Below are 22,450 nucleotides of genomic sequence, written 5' to 3'. Positions count from 1 at the left end.
TTTTGTTGCATTGTCATTTTACACGGGGGTCAGACCACATTGAGCAACAACTAGAGTTAAAATGATAAAGATTACTCTTTGTTCATATTCTCCACAAAACATGTTTATGTGAGAAATTTAAATAATCGAGTTCGGTGTGTGCAGTCATCCATCAGACCAAAATTACTACAATTTGAGAGAGCCTTTCAGAACTTTCTGAGAAATAGAGATAGCAAATAAACTATCAAGACCAAGGGGGAGCCTGCCATGGAATTGAAACATACGTCCGTCGTCAGTACTTTCGGAGAAAAAGAATTATTAAATAATCTTATACTATTCCCTTATCATAGATGTAAGTGGAATTCACTAAGTGTATCATAGTGACATCAATATGTTATTTCTTTCTTTGATTGCTATTCCAATTTTAAAGAAAGCTGTTATCAAGATTGGTTAATGAAAAAGTTGTGCGCCTTTGTGCTTGCTTGTTTGTTTGTTTGTTTGATTAATTAACGTCATATTAACAGCCAGGGTCATGTAAGGACGGCCTCCCATGTCTGCGGTGTGTCGCGTGTATGTAAGTGTGGGGTGCAGGTTTTGGGAGACTGCGGTATGTGTCATGTCTTCTTGTATAGTGGAACTGTAGCCCTTTTTATAGTGCTATATCACTGAGGCATGCCACCGAAGACACCAAGCAACACACTCACCCGGTCACATACTAACAACGAGCGAACCAGTCGTCCCACTCCCGGTATGCTGAGCGCTAAGCAGGAGCAGAAACTGCCACTTTTATAGAATTTGGTGTGTCTCGACCAGAGGACAGAACCCAGAGCCTACCTCACAGAGGCAAGCGCTCAACCAAAGGCCAAAAGTGAGGTGATGTACATTAACATGTCTGTATGCAGTTCTTTATAGGACTCTGATATTATATTTGAAAAGTTTGGAGTCACTGACTGTTTCTTAGGAGAATATTGTATCAGACTGATGGATTGTAAACAGAAGAGGACCTAGGACGCTGCCCTGGGATACTCCACTACAGCTATATATTACATGTATATAAAGCTAGTTACGTACATGTACCCTTATTAACGTTTACACCATTTTGTGTTATTGCTGTTATCTTCAACAATTAATTTTTGAAAACACAACAGACCGTTTTTTAAAAGTTGTGCTATTTCAATACGATCCTTGTAAGGATTATGTTTCTCTTCATGCATGGTTTTAAAGTAATCGGGAATGTTTAACATTGGGAATTTTTTGAAGGCTTTAAGATTGCGCTAATTGATTTATTCAATATTCGTTTCAATTATTCATAAATCAATAATGTAATTAGTAAGGGCAATTTTATGACATGAATATATTCCATTATAATTATGTCTCAAAACTCTTAGATTTGAAGACGAAAGTTTGAACTGCAAAAGACCAAACATCATTTCTTTTTTTTCAATATAGATACAAGATACAAGAAACTTTATTTATAGTCGAATATGTTAAACAAAGAACATAAGCTACGAAGAGCTTATATTTCGACATAACATAAGTAAAATTAGTATTATGATATACGTACAGGGATGCAGATATATAAAATATACAAAAACAGCAAAAGAAACACATATGGCAACGAGAGATATCACAGCATGCAGCAAATATACTAAAGAAACATGAGTTGCTAAGTAGAAATAAAACACCAGAGGGTGTAATGTGCATTAAAACTAAATAGCGAAAGTAAGAATCAACAGAATATCCACTAAAATAGTGTGGTTAAAGCTGTATCTTGATGTTGATAATTTAAGAAAGGTTAAATGCAGTAGAAACTAAAAGTTGCACAAAGTTTTAGATACATACATGAAAGAGTGAGCAGTATACAAAATTTCTATGGAGAAGATTTAAAACATATCAGTTTATGAAACAGAAAGTTGTAGTGTTAGTCTAAATACACCACAGGACATACAGTAAAAACTACATGTAGGTTAATTAAAAGTACGAAGCAGCCTCCGAAACTCTGCGTAGTTATCCACCTTACGTAAGTTGTTTGGGAGGCTGTTCCATAAGCAGGATGCCTCGTACCTGAAGGACATTTTCCCATACCTGGTGGTGTTTCTGACCTGAAATTATATGAGTTTTCATTTTTATTGATAATATTACAAATATAATTCGGATCAGTATTGTTAAAAATCTTAAAAACTTCACAAGCCATGAGTTTCATCCTGTGAACATGGAGAAAAGATAGATTTGATTTAGCAAGCAGTTCTTTAAGGTTGGAGGTATGGTTATTTAAAACAAATCGCAAGCCCCTTTCTTGCACCGTTCCGATTTTCCTGGTTGCTGAAATGCCAAATAAGGGGACACTAATCAAAATTAGATATTACGAAACTCTTATAAATCAAAATTTGGTAGCTTTTGGAAGGAAATGTCCAATCCTTTTTAGAACTGATAACTGTTGTGAGGCTTTCCTACATAGATTAGAAACATGTTTGTCAAATTGTAAAAGCTTGTCTATATCAATACCTAAAGGTTTACACTCCACAAACAATGTTATGACTGAAATAGTATAATTTTCAAGAGGTTTCTTTCCTAAACATATAGATTGAAATTTCTCTGGGTTTGCTTGCATAACATTTTCTATGAACCGCTTAATTATACGGAGTTGCCTCCTTAATAATGTAAAAAATATCATTGATAAAAATATTAAAAATGAGAGGCCCTAGTATTGAGCCCTGGGGTACCCCTTTCTTGAGAGACATCCACTCACTAGTGATTCCTCCCAATGTCACCCTCTGCTTCCTGTAACCCAAATAGCCGCTCATGAGGGATATACATGTAGCTTCCCCCGATGGAACAGGTCACGTGGAAGACAGTCGAAGGCCTTGGAAAGATCCATCAGAATAGCCCCAACATTGTTGTGATCAACGAAGGCCTGCCGCCAGTCCTCCAACATGCGCAGTAATGTGGTCTGGCGCTCAAAGCCCGTTCTACAGGCCCCTAAAAATGGATGGAAAATATTATTAAAATATGTAGAAAGCTGATGGTGCAGAATTCTCTCAAGAACTTTGGAAATACTGGGAAGTATGATAACTGGTCTGTAATTACTTTTATCCAAAGGGTCATTTTTTTGAAAATGGGAGTTACTTGAGCATACTTTAAACGATCGCGGAAAACGCATTTAGAAATGGAGAAATTTACAAGATTTGCAAGGATGGGACTGATAGAGTTTTTACATGATTTCAGAATTCTGCATGATATGCCATCTACACCTGTTAAAAGATGGATCAATATGATTGTCAATATTTACAATGGCTTCATGTGTTTCGCAATTCATGTTTTCCATGTTTTCACCAATGCTGTCAGCCACAGTACTAAAATGAGTATTAAAAATTTCACAAACTGTATTTCGATCAACCAGTACTTTATCATTTTCAGATAATACAATGCTGTTATCACCCTTGAGAGATTTTTTGGATAAAAATGGCTTTATAGTGGACCAAAAGTCTTTATTCTGCGGGCCTTCACTACACTTTGCTTTAAATAATCAGATATAGATTGTTTCTTTAATTTATTTACCAAATGTCTCTGTTTTCTATAGTTTTCCAAGTTAGCTGTAGTTTTGGACTTACAGTATTTATTAAAAAGCATTCTTTTCCTGTAGATCGCTCGTCTGAGATCACCATTTATATATGACAACTTTCTGGTCCTATTACGTCTTTCCTTTACTGGTACATGTTCACAGATCTTTTAAAAGAGTTTCATGTACCCAATATACATCATTTGGATCGTCAAAAACATAACAAACAGAAAAAGGTAGTTTACTGACATAATTATTAACTATTATATAGGTAATTAAACACAAAGGACTTAAACAAAGAAAAACATATTTTTAAAGAGAGATAGAACGAGAAAGAAATATCTAAAAAGTCATTTTCTACATGATTGCTTCGCACACTTTGATTTCGTCTCAGTTTTGAATTATCCTATTTCCAGGCGTGTCTTAAAACCATTAGGTTGTTTGCGTGAAAAGTACCGCTTCAAACTAGACGAAATGTTATTGCTTTTTGTTTAGATAAAGGCAAATAACTACAAAGAGCTTAAGATATTTGTTTGATGTTTTTAATTTCAAAAGAGAGAGAAAGATCATAGGAAGTCATTTTCTGCGTGGTTGTCTTGCACACTTTGATTTTCTCTCAGTCGTTTTCCTTTCCCTATTCTTTCTTGCTCGCTCCTGCTTTGCTTCCATGACAGCTCTGTTAATGATTGGAGGCAAACGACGAGGAGGAAGGTTTGCGCGTGGGAACGGTGTCTGGGAATATGTGGCGCACTTGTAGTTATCACATTCTGGGACTCCGGGAAGGGTATTAGAGGGTGAGGGTTCAGAGATCTCGACGACAAAAGCCACTCCTCCATTTCCTTTCTTGGGATTAATCCCCTCCGATTTGAGTTGCATCAAAACAAGCTGTTTCGTCCTGCAGGTAGTGTTTTCAACATCAGAATCCATAATGGATTGTACTTCTTTCCCCTTACCTTTGGACATGACCTAAACGAGAAATAAAGAACAATTGATTGTTAACATTATTCGTAATTTCAGGAGGATCCATTTCAGGGTTTTTAAGCCCCACACGGTCACATTCAGTAGGTAGAGCTAATGGCTATATATAAGAATATTCTTTCAAAAGAACACGTTAAGTGGTTAAGTTTGATCAATGCCTCCATTGAGGATGAAACCTACATGTAGGATAACGCTCAACTGATCGAAAATGTTTATGCGACAGTGTATCAACTTATAAATGATTTTTAAACTTTACCTTGTTTCGTTTTCTCCAGAAGCGCAGTCTTAAATGTTTCTTTTCGTTTCCGTCCGTCTTTGAGTTATAACAACCCATTTTGTATAAGCTGTGCTAATTACTTGTAGTTCAGGCAAACGAGAGAATGCTGCGGCAAACCTTGCGCATAGATACGAAAGGTATTATGACGTCATAGACGAAAAGGGATTATGACGTCATAATGAATTTCTCAAACGAGGTAGTTAATAAGGATTGACCGGACGTCCGTATTTACCGCAACTTACCTTTCATGTATGCACAACGAAGAGCGAGGGAAAGCTAAATTTTCTAAGAAATAGCGGTAACAATATTCAGTTGTCAAATCTAATATAGCTACATGTCTAGATAGTTTTCCTTGTCCTTTCTTAAATACAATATGAACAACAGAGAGCTAGGGGAAAGCTAATATTAATGTTCACCCCTTCAAGATATTCTGAGAAAAAGCGGTAACAAACTTCCTTTCAAAAATTCCAAGATGGCTAACTTTTGGCAATCTTGTCCGATCGATCAGACCATGCGATAATGGCAACCCAACACCAAAGGGAGCATATATATGAAATTGAAGATTCCTTCGATACCTTCTAAAAAATTTAACAATCCACAACCATAACAAGAGGTCAAGGGCCTTAACGGTCATCTGACTACATTGGCAAGATGAAATTAACTAGAAATGGTGTTATGGTTGGCATTCTAAAACTTTGTCAAGATAAGAATCATTTCAGGCAAGTTTCAGCCAAATCGCACCATTAGAACTTGAGAAGAAGTTCAAAATGTGTTTTAAGATGGCGGCTGTGGCGTTCATCTTGGATTTAGGATGAACCTGAAAAATAACACTTTGTTGGGACCATGTCAGGATCATTTCGGGCAAGTTTCAGCCAAATCACACCGGTAGAACCCGAGAAGAAGTTCAAAATGTGTTTTCAAGATGGCGGCTGGGCGACCATCTTGGATTTCGTATCAACCTGTAAAATAACACTTTGTCGGGACCATGTCAGGATGATTTCGGGCAAGTTTCAGCCAAATCGCACCGGTAGAACCTGAGAGGAAGTTCAAAATGTGTTTTCAACATGGCGGCTGTGTCGGTCATACTGAATTTCGGATTGACCCGAAAAAAATAACATTTTGTTGAGACCATGTCAGGATCATTTCAGGCCAGTTTAAGCCAAATCGCACTGGTAGAACTTGAGGAGAATTTTAAAATGTGAAAAGCTTTCTGACGGCGGACGACTACGGACGAAGCATGATGAAAAATCCAAGTTGGTTGTCTTTCAACCATCTTGATGACAATCGGTCTCACAATGCAATATGCACAGCATCTTCTGAGAGAAACAAATGTAAGCTTACATTGAAACTTAAGACAGGTCCCGTTTGCACTTTCTAAAAAATAGCGCTAACAAATTTCCACTGCCAAAATTATTGATGACTACATTTCGACTATGCTTATCCCGATCACTTCTAAAATGCAATATATGCAACTAGGGATCAAAGGGAATGTGCATATGACATTGGAGAAAGATCTGATCCCTCCATTACGTTCTGAGGAATAGCGGTAACAAGAATTGTTTTCGGAGGGACGGAACGGACGAAACATTTGATTCTCCAACAAATTGCTAGATAATGATAAATAAGTAACTCCAAATCTATCCGATAATTTTTCTGTTTAGCTACGCTTTATTTACATAATAACTAAGATTCTAAATTGAACTAAAAATTGTGAATATACATGTATATACTAGACATGAATGAGGTGAAATATTATGTTAAACGTTGTAAGCTGAATTGACATTACAAATAGCAGAAGTCAACAAAGCACAAACTCATTTGAAATTAAGTTAATAACGTAAAAAAAATAAGTCTAAAACAAAAGTAAAGCTACAAAGTGTAACTAAAAAGGTTTTGACTGAAAACAAAGGAATGCATTTTATGTGGGTCACACAAACATAATTTACTGAATGAAATAAAATCCTAAAGGTATTCCAAAAATGCCAAAAGGCTCTATAAAGCCAGAAGACATTAATGAACATTAAAGTTAATTTCTTTATATATACAATAAAAGCTAGATCGGAAAATTTTTAATCTCTTTATTAATTCCATTTTCCCGTTTTTTTTTTTTTTTTTTTTTGTTTTTTTTTTTTTTAACATACGTAAATAACCAGCTATGAGGTATTACCAATATATAACTGAAACTCATAACTTTGAGCTCATTTAACTCGAATGCGCCCATTTCTTTCAAAATATTTTGGTATTCAAATTAATTTAAATTCGAATGCTAGGATTACTCAAAACATTATCCTAGCGCCTCCGGTTTCAGTTAACATTTAAGGTTTCACTGTGGTTGAATAGTTGAATAGATGCAGCATTTATTAATATGGTCAGTAGTTGAGCGGAACTACAATTCTAATTTCAAATAAGATTGGGGACGGACGGACAATGAACCACGGATGAAAGGCGATTTTGATAGACCAACGTCTGATGATGGTCGGCCAAAAGAATGTACTATAACCATATCATCAGCCATTTAATCCAATAATAACACTTGGTCCATTAGTAACCCATACTTGTATCATTTCAGGACAGTCTAAGCTGAACCACTCAGGAGGAACTTCAAAGGGATTTATTTAGCAATGTAATGCAGTGATGGATAGTGGCACATGCTGACTCATACTAGCTATAGACAACACACCTATAACAGTTTTGACAGCAGTTTATTCACCTGTCGAGGTACATTTTTTAATATAATCTTCAATCATTGACTGCCTTAATTTGACGTTACTTTGGTACATGACTGGAGCGATTCCCCATTTACTTCCGCTATCTACTTTGCAGAATGTAAAGATAACAGGTTTGTAGTATAGCTTCCACCGTATGCCAATGGCACGGATTTCACTTTCTACAGCTGTGTCAAAAATAGATCGAGGAAAATTCCCTTGAGATGTGACGTCATAATCACTTTTGACGTCGAGTCGTACCCAAATATAGCGTAACGGGAGTTTCCCTCATGCAATGACGTCGGCACAGTCTATTGTGACGTCATTATTATGGCGGAAGGCAGCAAGTTTACTGCGATCAACGGTTATCAACAGAAATGAACTGCAAACTGCAATTTATAGAAAACGTTCAAGAATGCCAGACGGGCTGCAGTTGATACAATATTCCGGTTCTACCAGTCAGTGAGTCTACACCGTTAGCAAGGAGCATTTGGATATTTACCATTAATACTACATGTAACTACTTTTGTAAACAGAAAGTTTGCAAATACCATCCTGTTTTTGTAGTTAATTCTTTTTGAATAGCCGGGTAAATATATGTTATTTTCATATAATAAAACAGTTATCGACCTATTTTCAGGTAGATACGGTGAGTTATCAACCCTCGTAAATGATATAACCCTCGGCCTCCGGCCTCGGGATATATCACTTACTCGGGTTGATAACTCACCGTATCCACCTGAAAATAGGTCGATAATTGTATAATATATATGTCTAATTAACACTTAAAATAGTAAAGAATAATTTATTACGCCATTTGTGCATGCGCAATTAGTACTTCATTCCATATATGATATAGTGACACGGAATTTTTTCGGGATGCAATTAATTATTTTTCATATTTTTAACTTCAAGTAAAATTAGAAGCTCAAACTTTTCAATGGTGGTTATGGTGTAAAGTAAGTAACTTTTGTAACTGAAGAAAAATACTGAATCGTCTGCTCCTGTTTTTGATAGTGAAAAAATACTATTTCTCAGCGGTCGAGCATCTTTAAACTAAAACGATAGCTTATCTTTAATGTTCGGGAGTTAGTTGCGGATTCAGAAAACCACGATAGTTTTCAAATTCCTCTGGCGATTGTATGATTGTAGAAAAATGAAGAGTTAACGTAAAAATAATACATCATTTTTTTAGATATTTTATAACGGCGAGGACGGTCCCTGTAGCACCCCAAAAAAACCCATAGAATCTGTGACTGATTAGCCATACCTAGTTCGTTTTGACATCTTGACCGTCTAGATGAATGATAACGTTAACGTTAGGTCCTAATCGATACCTAGTATATATCTTCCGGGTGTTGATAACCTCCGCATATCTTGCTTACCTAGCCTGATAGTGAATCAAATGGGAAGGGACCAAAAAAGGGAAAGAGGTAAATTCATTTAAATCGCTATTATCCATACGTTCTCAACAGATTTTGTTAAAATTTGGTCACAACTATCGTTGGGAGAAATAGTTTGTGTGGATGGCAACTCTATTCATCTTGGATGGAGGCAAATTGATCAATTAATCTAAATCGATATTTATATAAAAATTATTTTTAACTATTTGGTAAGACACATGCTTGGCGAAAGGGGAATAGATTGTGTACCAAAGGGGACTTTAACCCTTATGGGGAAGGAGGGACGAGGGCCCAATTATTTTAATCACTACCAGTCATAAAGTTCCCATAATACGTTAATAGTAAGAACGTCCTTTGTGAAAGAAAAGATTTTACATAAATGGTGACTTTGATGCATTGACGTAGCAGGATGGCTGCGCTATAACAAATAGAGTCAATTCATTTAAACAAAATTCGTTTGCATTAACAAAGTTTGGTCAGAAATATATTTGGTGGAAGGGAAGTAGGTTTAGTACAAATTTTGACTTTCCTTGATCGTCATGTGAATTCATTTAAATGCTTCTTATCATAGAGTTTGCAATGGATTTTGACCAAATTTGGTCAAAAGCTAGTCTCAACTTTGAAATATTTTGTGGAAGGGGGATCTTTTTTTTATATAAACGGTAACTCGATCCCCTCCCAACCCCTTGGGGCAGGAAGGGCAGGTCAAATAAAGGATGTATGATTAACTCCACACAAATCTGTTAAGCATTTTTTTTAATTAACTAAGCTTTATTGAAGGCACATGATTAACATAATAACTATAATTCTTAATTGAACTATCAATTGAATAACAAACACACAAAAAAAAACAATAATATCGTAAAAGCATTAATGTTACAATCAATACGGCATAGGTACATTTGACCATCAACCTGAAAGTGAAAATATTTTTTAACTAGAATTCGTAACTGGAAGATAATTTCGTTTCAATCATGACTCCATTTAACTTAAGTCACATTCATTTTTTGTTGGACATGAAACAAAAACTTTATATACATTAGTAAAATTAAGTTGAATACTAGTACACAGATAATTCGTCATCTTCAGTTAATGAGGTTTGATTGTATTACGCTATGTTTTTGAGAAATGAATACCAGTTTAAGAAATTTTAACATCAGGTTGATATTGAAATTTTGACATACCAAAATAACCACCATATGTTTTAAGTAAATATGGAAAAATGTAGTACTATTTTATTTTCATAATTGTCTTGTGTATTTAGATTATTAAAGGCCCACTACCATTCCGTCGCAAAATTTAAAGGTTTCTTAAAAACATTAATAACAAAAGAAAATATATATCGATGGCTTAAGATGAGGTTACAACACCAAACATATGCAAGATTTCCTGTCTAATGTACGATAAAAGTGGAGATTTATTTCGCTGTTTTGCCGTCTGGCGCAGTGATAGTCAACTACCGCGCGGCATTTAGGACGACGACGGGAAACATAAAACGACCCGCGTTATGAAAATTAACATTTTATTTATTCTAATTAAACAGTTCTGAAGGTGATGATAAGTGTGCTAGTAAACGTATAGTTAATAACTTCTGCGACTCTACAAAATCATTGATCTCGTTTTGCATTCCTATTTTAAAAATTAAAAGCCGTTTCGGAAAGATAGTGGCCCTTTAAGATTTTGACATAGATTACATAAATCTTCATGGCATCAATTTATCACACATACAAGAGAAATTCAATTTGAATATTATATCAAAATTGAATTGAAAACCAGAATTATTGATTAATCGCGTAACAAATAACTCAAATATAACACTCAAACAAGTAAATAGTATGAAACTTTCAACTGAAAATTTCAAAGAAATGCAAACACAATTTCATTTTGAATCTTACTTAACACTTCAGACAAAGGTGTTCCTAGCAATGCTGCATACAAAAACGAATTACAGTATAATTCTAAATGTCAAATAACCAAATCCATTTTTAGGGTAAATTCCTCTCAGCTAATGATAAAATGTACTCAGTTAAGTAGAAGATCATGCATGTCATCTTAAAATGAATAATAGAACTGTTTTGAGTTATAAATAATCCACAGTTTAAGGAAATCAAAATCTTAACCTGCCTATTTCTGCCCATTTGGCATCTCGTAATTCTCTCAAATACTGTGTTTTCACTATTAGTAAATTGATTGTCCATACACAACAATTGTAATCCTTTTTTATCGTGGAAATCAATATCAGTTGCTATGTATACAGTATTTCAACACTTCCACCAAAACCTTAACCTGGATATTTCGGGTCATTATAGTGAGCTTCTTGAAATTATCAAAATCCAGCAATTTTTTCTAAAAGTAATTTATTGTTTTAATATACTCATCAAAACACTTATAATCCTGTATTGGTGAACTAAAAGGCCAGCTTAAATCTATTCTTACAGAATTTTTATGATGATGACTAAATGAAACTAAAATGTATATGTACTTTATGAACAATACATTCAATCACCACAAACAAATTAAATTTAAATATGATTAAAAACACATGAACAAGCTCTACATTTCATAAAACACACTTATTTTAAACTTATTTCAAACTTATTTTAACCACATTGACACATTATAAATTATATATGACGACTAGATCCTGATAATGACTAGAATGTAACGAAATACATTATTGTAGTAATGCTGTTTACTATATGATGCTCTGGACTTCAATCACTCTTTTATGTTGATTAAAGTAAAATTTTTCAATTCATTCAAAATAGAACAATAGATATTCTAATAAAACCTCATGATTCCCCATGATTGTATGTTCTAGAATAATCATCAAGTGTGAATTGTCGGCGACCCAATGTTGATTGTACTACGCTACGCTACACGTGTGATAAGTGTAGTGTATACGTAGCGTAGTACAATCAACCATGCATAGGTCTCCGAGGATTGGACTGACCTGAAAAATAATAACATGTACCGTATAGCCGGTTATTTCGCCTCTGGTCCAAACTTTCCCTTTTTTTACTTATTCCGAGACAATTAAACATTTTCCTGCCATAAAATTACAGTTCTGTGATCTTACGATAAGAGTAAACTTTATTACTTATTTACTAGCATATCATAACTTTCGCAATCTCGACACTGACCCATAAATAGTGAAAATAACATTCCTGTTAAAATTACCGGCTATAAGGTTTGTACTAAACCCTGTAATCATAGAACCATTTTAGACAGGACTGAACCGTCGTATTTGTGGAACTCCATAACCTGCCTTTCCACATCCAAGTACAGACAATCTTAAAATGGTAGCTATTAGAGTTCAAGCAACAAAGGTATTGGGAAAGAACAAAAACACCTGGCTAGAATTATCTATGTAACATATGTTGGCCCATCCTCGATACTCCAAGGGTTTCGAACACTTACGATCTCTACACCCCTGGATAACCTCACGTTAAACTGAAGGCAGCTCAGAGGAAACAAGAGATCCCAGACTGATCTTGGCACCCACCAAAGAATGATCTATGTCTGATAATTGAAAGAAGAGATATTTTCTCTGCTTTACAAACTTTGACTACCAAAGATGGCGACCGGTCGGCCATTTTGTTTACCGATCGATTCCAAAATACAATACGCACAACTAGGGCCGGTCCGCCATCTTGTTGACTGTTCGGTCCCAAAATGCAATATGCACAACCAGGGCCTATGGGAACGTACATACGAAATTTGAGACATATCCAGTCACCAATTTTTAGCTCACCTGGCCCGCAGGGCCGGTGAGCTTATGTCATGGCGCGGCGTCCGTCGTCCGTCGTCCGTCGGCGTCCGTCGTCGTCCGTCTGTCCGTCAACATTTCCTTTAAATCGCTACTAGTCATAGAGTTCTGCATGGATTGTAACCAAATTTGGCCACAAACATCCTTGGGGGAGGGGGAACAGAACTTGTATAAATTTTGACTCTGACCCCCCGGGGGCAGGAGGGGTGGGGCCCAATAGGGGAAATAGAGGTAAATCCTTTAAATCGCTACTAGTCATAGAGTTCTGAATGGTATGTAACCAAATTTGGCCACAAACATCCTTGGGGGAAGGGGAACAGAACTTGTATAAATTTTGGCTCTGATCCCCTGGGGGCAGGAGGGGCGGGGCCCAATAGGGGAAATAGAGGTAAATCCATTAAATCGCTACTAGTCATAGAGTTCTGAATGGTATGTAACCAAATTTGGCCACAAACATCCTTGGGGGAAGGGGAACAGAACTTGTATAAATTTTGGCTCTGATCCCCTGGGGGCAGGAGGGGCGGGGCCCAATAGGGGAAATAGAGGTAAATCCATTAAATCGCTACTAGTCATAGAGTTCTGAATGGAATGTAACCAAATTTGGCCACAAACATCCGTAGGGGAAGGGGAACAGAACTTGTATAAATTTTGGCTCTGATCCCCCGGGGGCAGGAGGGGCGGGGCCCAATAGGTGAAATTGAGGTAAATCCTTTAAATCGCTACTAGTCATAGAGTTCTTTATGGAATGTAACCAAATTTGGCCACAAACATCCTTTTTGGAAGGGGAACAGATCTTGTATAAATTTTGGCTCTGGCCCCCCGGGGGCAGGACGGGTGGGGCCCAATAGGGGAAATAGAGGTAAATCCTATAAATCGCTACTTGTCCTGGAGTTTTGCTGGGATTGTGACCAAATTTGGCCATAAACACCCTTGGGAGAAGGGGAACAGAACTTGTATAAATTTTGGCTCTGACCCCCTGGGCGCAGGAGGGGTGGGGCCCAATAGGGGATTTAGAGGTTAATATTAAAATTCCTTAAGAAAAGAAACAATGAACCTGTATTCAGAACATTACTTGGCATTACAAACCAGGTGAGCGATACAGGCCCTCTGGGCCTCTTGTTGAGAATAGGAGTAACAATCTCTAACTATCAATATCCATGATAGCGGCCAGTCGGCCATCTTGTTGACTGTTCGGTCCCAAAATGCAATATGCACAACTAGGGCCTAGGGGAACATATTTACGAAATTTGAGACTTATCCCTTCAGTACTTTTGAGAAATAGCGGTAACAAATTTCAACTATCAAAATCTAAGATGGCGGACGGCCGGCCATCTTGTAGATCAATCGGTCCCAAAATGCAATATGGACAACTATGGCCCTACGGAAACATTTTTTTTTTGAGAAATAGCGGAAGCAAACTTAAATATTTAAATCCAAGATGGCTGTCTGGCGGCCATCTTGTTGACCGGTCAGTCTCAAAAATGCAATATGCAAAACTAGGGAACCTACATATGAAATTTGAGAAAGATCCCTTCAGTGATTTCTGAGAAATAGTGGTAACAAGATTTATTAACGGACGGACGACGGACCGCGGACGAAAGGCGATTTGAATAGCCCATGACCACCATCTGATGAAAAATCAGAACCAATCACAGGCCTGAAAAAACAAGAGGCCCAGAGGGCCTGTATCGCTCACCTGGTTTGTAATGCCTAGGAATGTTCTGAATTCAAGTTCATTGTTTCTTTTCTGAATTCCCCTATTAGGCCCCACTCTTTCTGCTCCAGGGGGTCAAAGCCAAAATTTATACAAATTCTGTTAACCCCAAGGATGTTTCTGGGCCAAATTTGGTTAAAATCCAAGCAGAACTATATGACTATTAGCGATTTACAGGATTTACCTCTATTTCCCCTATTGGGCCCCGCCCCTCCTGCCCCCAGGGGGTCAGAGCCAAAATTTATACAATTTTCTGTTCTCTTTCCCCCAAGGATGTTTCTGGTCAAATTTGGTTACAATCCATGCAGAACTCTAGGACAAGTAGCAATTTATAAGATTACCTCTATTTCCCCTATTGGGCCCCGCCCCTCCTGCCCCCGGGGGGTCAGAGCATAAATTTATACAAGTTCTGTTCCCCTTCTGCCAAGGATGTTTGTGGCTGATTTTGGTTACAATCCATGCAGAACTCTAGGACAAGTAGCGATTTAAAGGATTTACCTCTATTTCCCCTATTGGGCCCAACCCCTCTTGCCCCCGGGGGATCAGAGCCAAAATTCATACAAGTTCGGTTCCCCTTCCCCAAAGGATGTTTGTGGCCAAATTTGGTTACAATCCATGCAGAACTCTAGGACAAGTAGCGATTTATAGGATTTACCTCTATTTCCCCTATTGGGCCCCACCCCTCTTGCCCCCATGGGGTCAGAGCCAAAATTTATACAAGTTCTGTTCCCCTTCCCCCAAGGATGTTTGTGGCCAAATTTGGTTACAATCCATGCAGAACTTTAGGACAAGTATCGATTTATAGGATTTACCTTTATTTTCCCTATTGGGCCCCGCCCCTCCTGCCCCCGGGGGGTCAGAGCCAAAATTTATACAAGTTCTGTTCCCCTTCTCCGCAGGATGTTTGTGGCCAAATTTGGTTACAATCCATGCAGAACTCTAGGACAAGTAGCGTTTTATAGGATTTACCTTTATTTTCCCTATTGGGCCCCGCCCCTCCTGCCCCCGGGGGGTCAGAGCCAAAATTTATACAAGTTCTGTTCCCCTTCCCCCAAGGATGTTTGTGGCCAAATTTGGTTACAATCCATGCAGAACTCTATGACTAGTAGCGATTTAAAGGAAATGTTGACGGACGGACGACGGACGCCGCGCCAGGTGAGCTAAAAATTCTGTAGAGATTACAGGAAGAGCGACGCCCAACTTCAAAGCCATACAGTCAACCACAGTGTATCGTTGATGCATATCAAACGATTTAGTTACATGTTCTATTCTGTTGCCTCCCGTTTTACTATGAAATTGTCTAGGCCCTGGAATATCGAGGTTGATGTTGGCACATTATTAATAAAGTTAAACTAAGTCAACAAATTTTGGCGTCATTTCAAGCCAGTCTAACATAATAACACAGGAAGAACTTAAAATATGAAAAGATAACATATACATATATACCAGATACTATGCAGTGATGGATATATTATATGGTGACTTGTATAAGTCTACAGATGACCTACGTAATCAGATCGATTATGAGAACAGCTTAATGTATCTGGCAAGCCAACATAACATTTATTCAAGGAGCAATGTCGATCCTTAATTTCAATGCATGTATTTAAGATATCTTGAATACGATAGAAGATATTTATATGAACGAGATATCTTATTTAATTAAAATATCGTTGTTATATAAGATATCTTGAATACGATATAATATATTCATATACTATATAAAATATCTTATAGAGAAATCAAAAGGGATTCTTTATAGGATCGTATATAAGATATGTCGTTCAATTATTTATATAAATATGATATCTTACATAATTAAAATATCGTTGTTATACAAGATATTTTAATAGCAACGATTTTTCATGAAAGGGCCAAAAGGTTTTTAATTTAACAAAATCTCATTCTATATAAGATACGTTAATTAACACCGAAATTAAAATTATATAAGAAATTATATTATATATTACATTTGTAATTAAATATCCCATATTTGATATAAGATGCAGGATCTTATATAGAAAATTAAACGAGGTATCTTATATATAATACGAGATATCTTATTAACTTAAATAAGACATATTATCTAATTTCTATATCATATATCTTATATGCTATATATACGATATCTTATATAATTATATAAGATATCTTATGTAATTTGATTAAATACAGGATAGACCTCGCTCCTGTTATAAATGTTAACTGCCTTTTCACATGCTGTGTGCTGCAATAATGTTAAGCTACGTTTCTAAAACACATCAATCTTAGACTGTTTCGATTTGACGTCATAGTTACTTTGGTAGATGACTGGAGTGATTTTCCACCGATTGTTTCTATACACACCACAGTATGTAAAAATATCAGGTTTGTACGATAGCTTCCCGCGTATCCCAATGGCACGGATACCGCTTTCTAAAGCTCTCACTTCATCCATATCAAGAAAGTTGTCATTGTAGATACATATGACATGACTTGGATTATTATTTCCCAGCATCTTTTCAATAGTCATTGTGGATACTTTTGCATAATGACAACCTGGAATGCTGCCGTCAACGATGGACCGAGCAATCTTGGTCCACAGTACATCGACCTTGACCCCAGTTGGCACAGGAATCAGCATCCACTTCCCAGTCGTAATTCCAAATTCAACAGCTAGATCAAAAACAAGCTGTTTAGTTATTTCTTTTCCAGAGGAAATTTCTTTTGAGAATTTAGCCAACATCCTCATCACATGTGGTGGATACACGGTTTCTTCATCATCTGTTGAAGAATCGCATTCATCGTCATCAGTTGACGAACTCTCTTCCTCTTCCTCTGATGAGGACTCTTCTTCATACGTGTCGCTGTCGGGCTTCTGTTTCTCTTTATATCGTGGTCTTAAGACCCCAACAAACTGAGGTATGTCATCACTGTAAGAAAACACATCTTTCTTAACTTAAATATTTCGCCAGTGACAAACCCAAGGGTTTTCTTACTAACTTATGAAATAAATTAATGACTGTGTATTAAATGAACAAGCTTCAATCACCTGACTTGACAATGTTGTTTTTAATGTAGCAAACTGTACTGAACAAACATCAATAACAGCGATGAAAAGTACTGAACATTGTTCAGAAAACAAGGTACTCAAAGTACTACCAAATATAATTTTCAGCTAATATTTGGACTTTTAAAATTAAAACATATGCATTGTAAATATTGTAATTCTGAATATGTTGGTAATTTTGTATTTTGAATTAAATATTAAAAGCTCCTCTTGATTCGTGAGTATGAAAATAATGGCACAAATAACTTCAGCTATTAGCATATACAATTGTGCCAAGTTGCAATAAAACTTAAAAAGATTGCTTGAAAGAAAGCAAAAGACAAACAAATAATCCATGCAATACAGTTTGGTTGTGTAAACCTACCCTTCTCTGACCCTAGAAGGCATGTTAGCCTCCAACCACATGTCAAATGGTGCTGGGGTACGTCCAACAACATAGGTACAAGTAGATTCCACGTAGTTCTTATAAAAATCGGCGGGGTCAATAGAGAGCTCCGTCAGCTTGGTGATAAACTGTTCAAAAGTCAATGTGGCTGTAAAAGGAAAGATATAATAAATGATAAATGACAAAGGGTTTTCATTACTTTTTGAAGTGGAATAGTCATCCTCGATACTCAAGGGGTTCCGATTACCTACGATCTCTTCACCCCTGGACTATTTCATAGTTAAACTGGAGGCAACAGAACAGTACAGGTAATTCAGTCATTTGATGTACATCAAAAGAGCCGTATAACGGTACACTGTGGTCGACTGTGTGGCGTTGATGTTAGGCGTCGCTCTCTCTGTAGTCTTCAGAGGAAATCTTTGCTAGCATGTGATTGGTCAGATGTTTTCCGCTGAGCTGCCTTCAATTTTACTATGAGATAGTCCAGGGGTGTATAGATCGTAAGTGATCGGAACCTCCGGAATATTGAGGATGTGGAATAGTTAACAGTGACACATTTTTATGAGTATTACAACGTGACAAATCAAGATAGTTTCCTTCTCGATTCACAATTTTTGTATAGAAACTACCAATGCTTGTTGGTGTACACTATAGTTCCAAAGGTCCCAAGACAATTCAGCAATTTGTTATTCGGTTTTTTGGTCAATTTCAAAATGAAGGTCAGAAAGCCAGCAACCAAGTACCGTCAAGAAGTTCTAGCAAAATGCACGAACATTTACATTATATTGCACGTTAAAAAACGATTGAAATCTCATCTTGACATTGAAGCGATTAATTCGAAGCTGTCAATTTGCCATAAAAGGCGCAATGGGTAAGATACATGTACATTGTAAAACAGAAAGGAATTTTAAAGCCTATCTGACCTTCCCACTATATCTATGAGAAAGAGTTGGTGGAAAACATCAAAGATAACATCAAGATTTGTTAGGAAATACGTAAGAGACAAAACATGAATAAGGATGTCTTTAAAAAACGTCGAGAAAGCTGATGGTATCAACAAAACCGTAACACTGCCAATGAAATTAATACATATTTTGGATCAGTCTTCTACCAGTCTATCACTGATGAGCCATCCAAATTTTGTAAGTACACGGTAACTGTATTGAAGTCAATCAAAATATCGACAAAAACTTTATAAAGGAACTGGTTTAAAAAATCGCCAGGCCCCGATATTTTCCATCTCAAATTAGTGACAGCTATTTACGAAAAATTGTCGGACCTTTAGAAGTTATATCCAGAAACATATATTAGAGAGTATATGTTTCTGTTATATCCCAAAAGTCATCATGAAATGAAAGCAAAATTCCAGGAGATTGCCATACCATTATTAATGTATCTCCTTTATTTAAAAGTGGAAACCACAACAAAGTTATACCGTCCAATTAGCCCGACATTTATTCATACATAATTATACAAAGAATAGTCCGGGACTAAATATTGGACCGCTTAGAAAGAAGCAAACCTTATTAAAACAAGAGGCCCAGAGGGCCTGTATCGCTCACCTGGTTTGTAATGCCAAGTAATGTTCTGAATACAGGTTCATTGTTTCTTTTCTGAAGGAATTTTAATATTAACCTCTAAATCCCCTATTAGGCCCCACCCCCCCTGCGCCCAGGGGGTCAGAGCCAAAATTTATACAAGTTCTGTTCCCCTTCCCCCAAGGATGTTTGTGGCCAAATTTGGTCACAATCCAAGCAAAACTCTAGGACAAGTAGCGATTTATAGGATTTACCTCTATTTCCCTTATTGGGCCCCACCCGTCCTGCCCCTGGGGGGCCAGAGCCAAAACTTATACAAGTTCTGTTCCCCTTCCCCCAAGGATGTTTGTGGCCAAATTTGGTTACAATCCATACAGAACTCTATGACTAGTAGCGATTTAAAGAATTTACCTTCTATTTCCCCTATTGGGCCTCGCCCCTCCTGCCCCCCGGGACCAGAGCCAAAATTTATACAAACTCAGTTCTTATTCTCCCAAGGATGTTTCTGGCCAAATTTGGTTACATTCCATGCGGAACTCTGTGACTAGTAGCGATTTAAAGGATTAACCTCTATTTCCCCTATTGGGCCCCACCCCTCCAGCCCCCGGGGGATCAGAGCCAAAATTTATACAAGTTCTGTTCCCCTTCTCCGCAGGATGTTTGTGGCCAAATTTGGTTACAATCCATGCAGAACTCTAGGACAAGTAGCGTTTTATAGGATTTACCTTTATTTTCCCTATTGGGCCCCGCCCCTCCTGCCCCCGGGGGGTCAGAGCCAAAATTTATACAAGTTCTGTTCCCCTTCCCCCAAGGATGTTTGTGGCCAAATTTGGTTCCAATCCATGCAGAACTCTATGACTAGTAGCGATTTAAAGGATTTACCTCTATTTCCCCTATTGGGCCCCGCCCCTCCTGCCCCCGGGGGGTCAGAGCCAAAATTTATACAAGTTCTGTTCCCCTTCCCCCAAGGATGTTTGTGGCCAAATTTGGTTACATTTCATTCAGAACTCTATGACTAGTAGCGATTTAAAGGATTTACCTCTATTTCCCCTATTGGGCCCCGCCCCTCCTGCCCCCGGGGGGGGGGGGGGGGCAGAGCCAAAATTTATACAAGTTCTGTTCCCCTTCCTCCAAGGATGTTTGTGGCCAAATTTGGGTACATTCCATTCACAACTCTATGACTAGTAGCGATTTAAAGGATTTACCTCTATTTCCCCTATTGGGCCCCGCCCCTCCTGCCCCTGGGTGATCAGAGCCAAAATTTATACAACTACTGTTCCCCTTACCCCAAGGATGTTTGTGGCTGATTTTGGTTACATTCCATGCCAAACACTAGGACAAGTAGCGATTTAAAGGATTTACCTCTATTTCCCCTATTGGGCCCCGCACCTCCTGCCCCCGAGGGATCAGAGCCAAAATTTACACAAGTTCTGTTCCCCTTCCCCCAAGGATGTTTGTGGCCAAATTTGGTTCCAATCCATGCAGAACTCTATGACTAGTAGCGATTTAAAGGATTTACCTCTATTTCCCCTATTGGGCCCCGCCCCTCCTGCCCCTGGGGGATCAGAGCCAAAATTTATACAAGTTCTGTTCCCCTTCCCCCAAGGAGGTTTGTGGCTGATTTTGGTTACAATCCATGCCAAACTCTAGGACAAGTAGCGATTTAAAGGATTTACCTCTATTTCCCCTATTGGGCCCCGCCCCTCCTGCCCCCGGGGGGTCAGAGCCAAAATTTATACAAGTTCTGTTCCCCTTCCCCCAAGGATGTTTGTGGCCAAATTTGGTTCCAATCCATGCAGAACTCTATGACAAGTAGCGATTTAAAGGATTTACCTCTATTTCCCCTATTGGACCCCGCCCCTCCTGGCCCCGGGGGGTCAGAGCCAAAATTTATACAAGTTCTGTTCCCCTTCCCCCAAGGATGCTTGTGGCCAAATTTGGTTCCAATCCATGCAGAACTCTATGACTAGTAGCGATTTAAAGGATTTACCTCTATTTCCCCTATTGGGCCCCGCCCCTCCTGCCCCCGGGGGGTCAGAGCCAAAATTTATACAAGTTCTGTTCCCCTTCCCCCAAGGATGTTTGTGGCCAAATTTGGTTACATTTCATTCAGAACTCTATGACTAGTAGCGATTTAAAGGATTTACCTCTATTTCACCTATTGGGCCCCGCCCCTCCTGCCCCCGGGGGTCCAGAGCCAAAATTTATACAAGTTCTGTTCCCCTTCCCCCAAGGATGTTTGTGGCCAAATTTGGTTCCAATCCATGCAGAACTCTATGACAAGTAGCGATTTAAAGGATTTACCTTTATTTCCCCTATTGGGCCTCGCCCCTCCTGCCCCCGGGGGGTCAGAGCCAAAATTTATACAAGTTCTGTTCCCCCTCCCCCAAGGATGTTTGTGGCCAAATTTGGTTACAATCCATGCAGAACTCTAGGACAAGTAGCGATTTATAGGAAATGTTGACGGACGGACGGACGACGGACGCCGCGCCATGACATAAGCTCACCTTACCGGCCCTTCGGGCCAGGTGAGCTTAAAACGTTGTTGTTTGTAATATTTCAGTCAATTACCAAGCTTTGAAAATATGTGTGTAAAATTGTATTTTGAGAAAAACAGACGGTAAGGTAGGGTTATTGAGAGTACAATATTTCCAAAAGCCTTAATAAACAGTTTATCAACCAATCTTTCAGTGAGCAAATTAAAAGAAAATTAAACGAGGGGAAACACCTTAAACACGGGTAAATCGAAAGTACAATGTCAATGTGTAAAGTACAATGCATCATTGAGTCATCTCTCGAGTTTTCTTTTTTATCAGTGACTTCCATGTTAAACTATTGCATATAATCTAAAATATCCACTTGTCTTAATGAACCACACACGTACAACTGCTATCATCTGATGCCGACATCTTGATATTAATGAACGTTGACTTTCTGTTCGAATGCGCCCGGTAGTACTCTTCCGGTTGTTGCGATAGCCTCGGCTATTTTTATGATATACACATATATGCAAAATATATTGTTATTTTATTTTTTTTTCTAGAAATCAGTATTGATGAAAGATATCCTAAATACCACTCAATAAGAATTAAAA

General features: G+C 37.9%; 1 protein-coding gene across 3 annotated transcripts; it reads right to left on the bottom strand.

Moving 5' to 3' along the window:
- Positions 1–9,642: 9,642 nt before the first annotated feature.
- LOC138318281 (UPF0696 protein C11orf68 homolog) lies at positions 9,643–22,404 on the bottom strand. Of its 3 annotated transcripts, none has more exons than XM_069260486.1 (3): positions 22,216–22,404; positions 17,798–17,966; positions 9,643–17,296 (listed from the first exon to the last, which is right to left on the bottom strand). In XM_069260486.1, the coding sequence occupies exons 1-3, from the start codon at positions 22,250–22,252 to the stop codon at positions 16,636–16,638; spliced, it is 867 nt and encodes a 288-aa protein (XP_069116587.1). In that variant the 5' UTR covers positions 22,253–22,404; the 3' UTR covers positions 9,643–16,635. The 3 variants fall into 3 exon arrangements, with proteins under 3 accessions (XP_069116587.1, XP_069116588.1, XP_069116589.1); XM_069260487.1 differs by having other exon boundaries at positions 22,241–22,401; XM_069260488.1 differs by having other exon boundaries at positions 22,085–22,392.
- Between the last annotated feature and the right edge of the window lie 46 nt (positions 22,405–22,450).

This window comes from Argopecten irradians, chromosome 3 (genome assembly GCF_041381155.1).
Source record: "Argopecten irradians isolate NY chromosome 3, Ai_NY, whole genome shotgun sequence".
Lineage (NCBI taxonomy): Eukaryota > Metazoa > Mollusca > Bivalvia > Pectinida > Pectinidae > Argopecten > Argopecten irradians.
The sequence above is the reverse complement of the archived record's forward strand: the minus strand, read 5'-3'. Positions and strand labels throughout refer to the sequence as shown.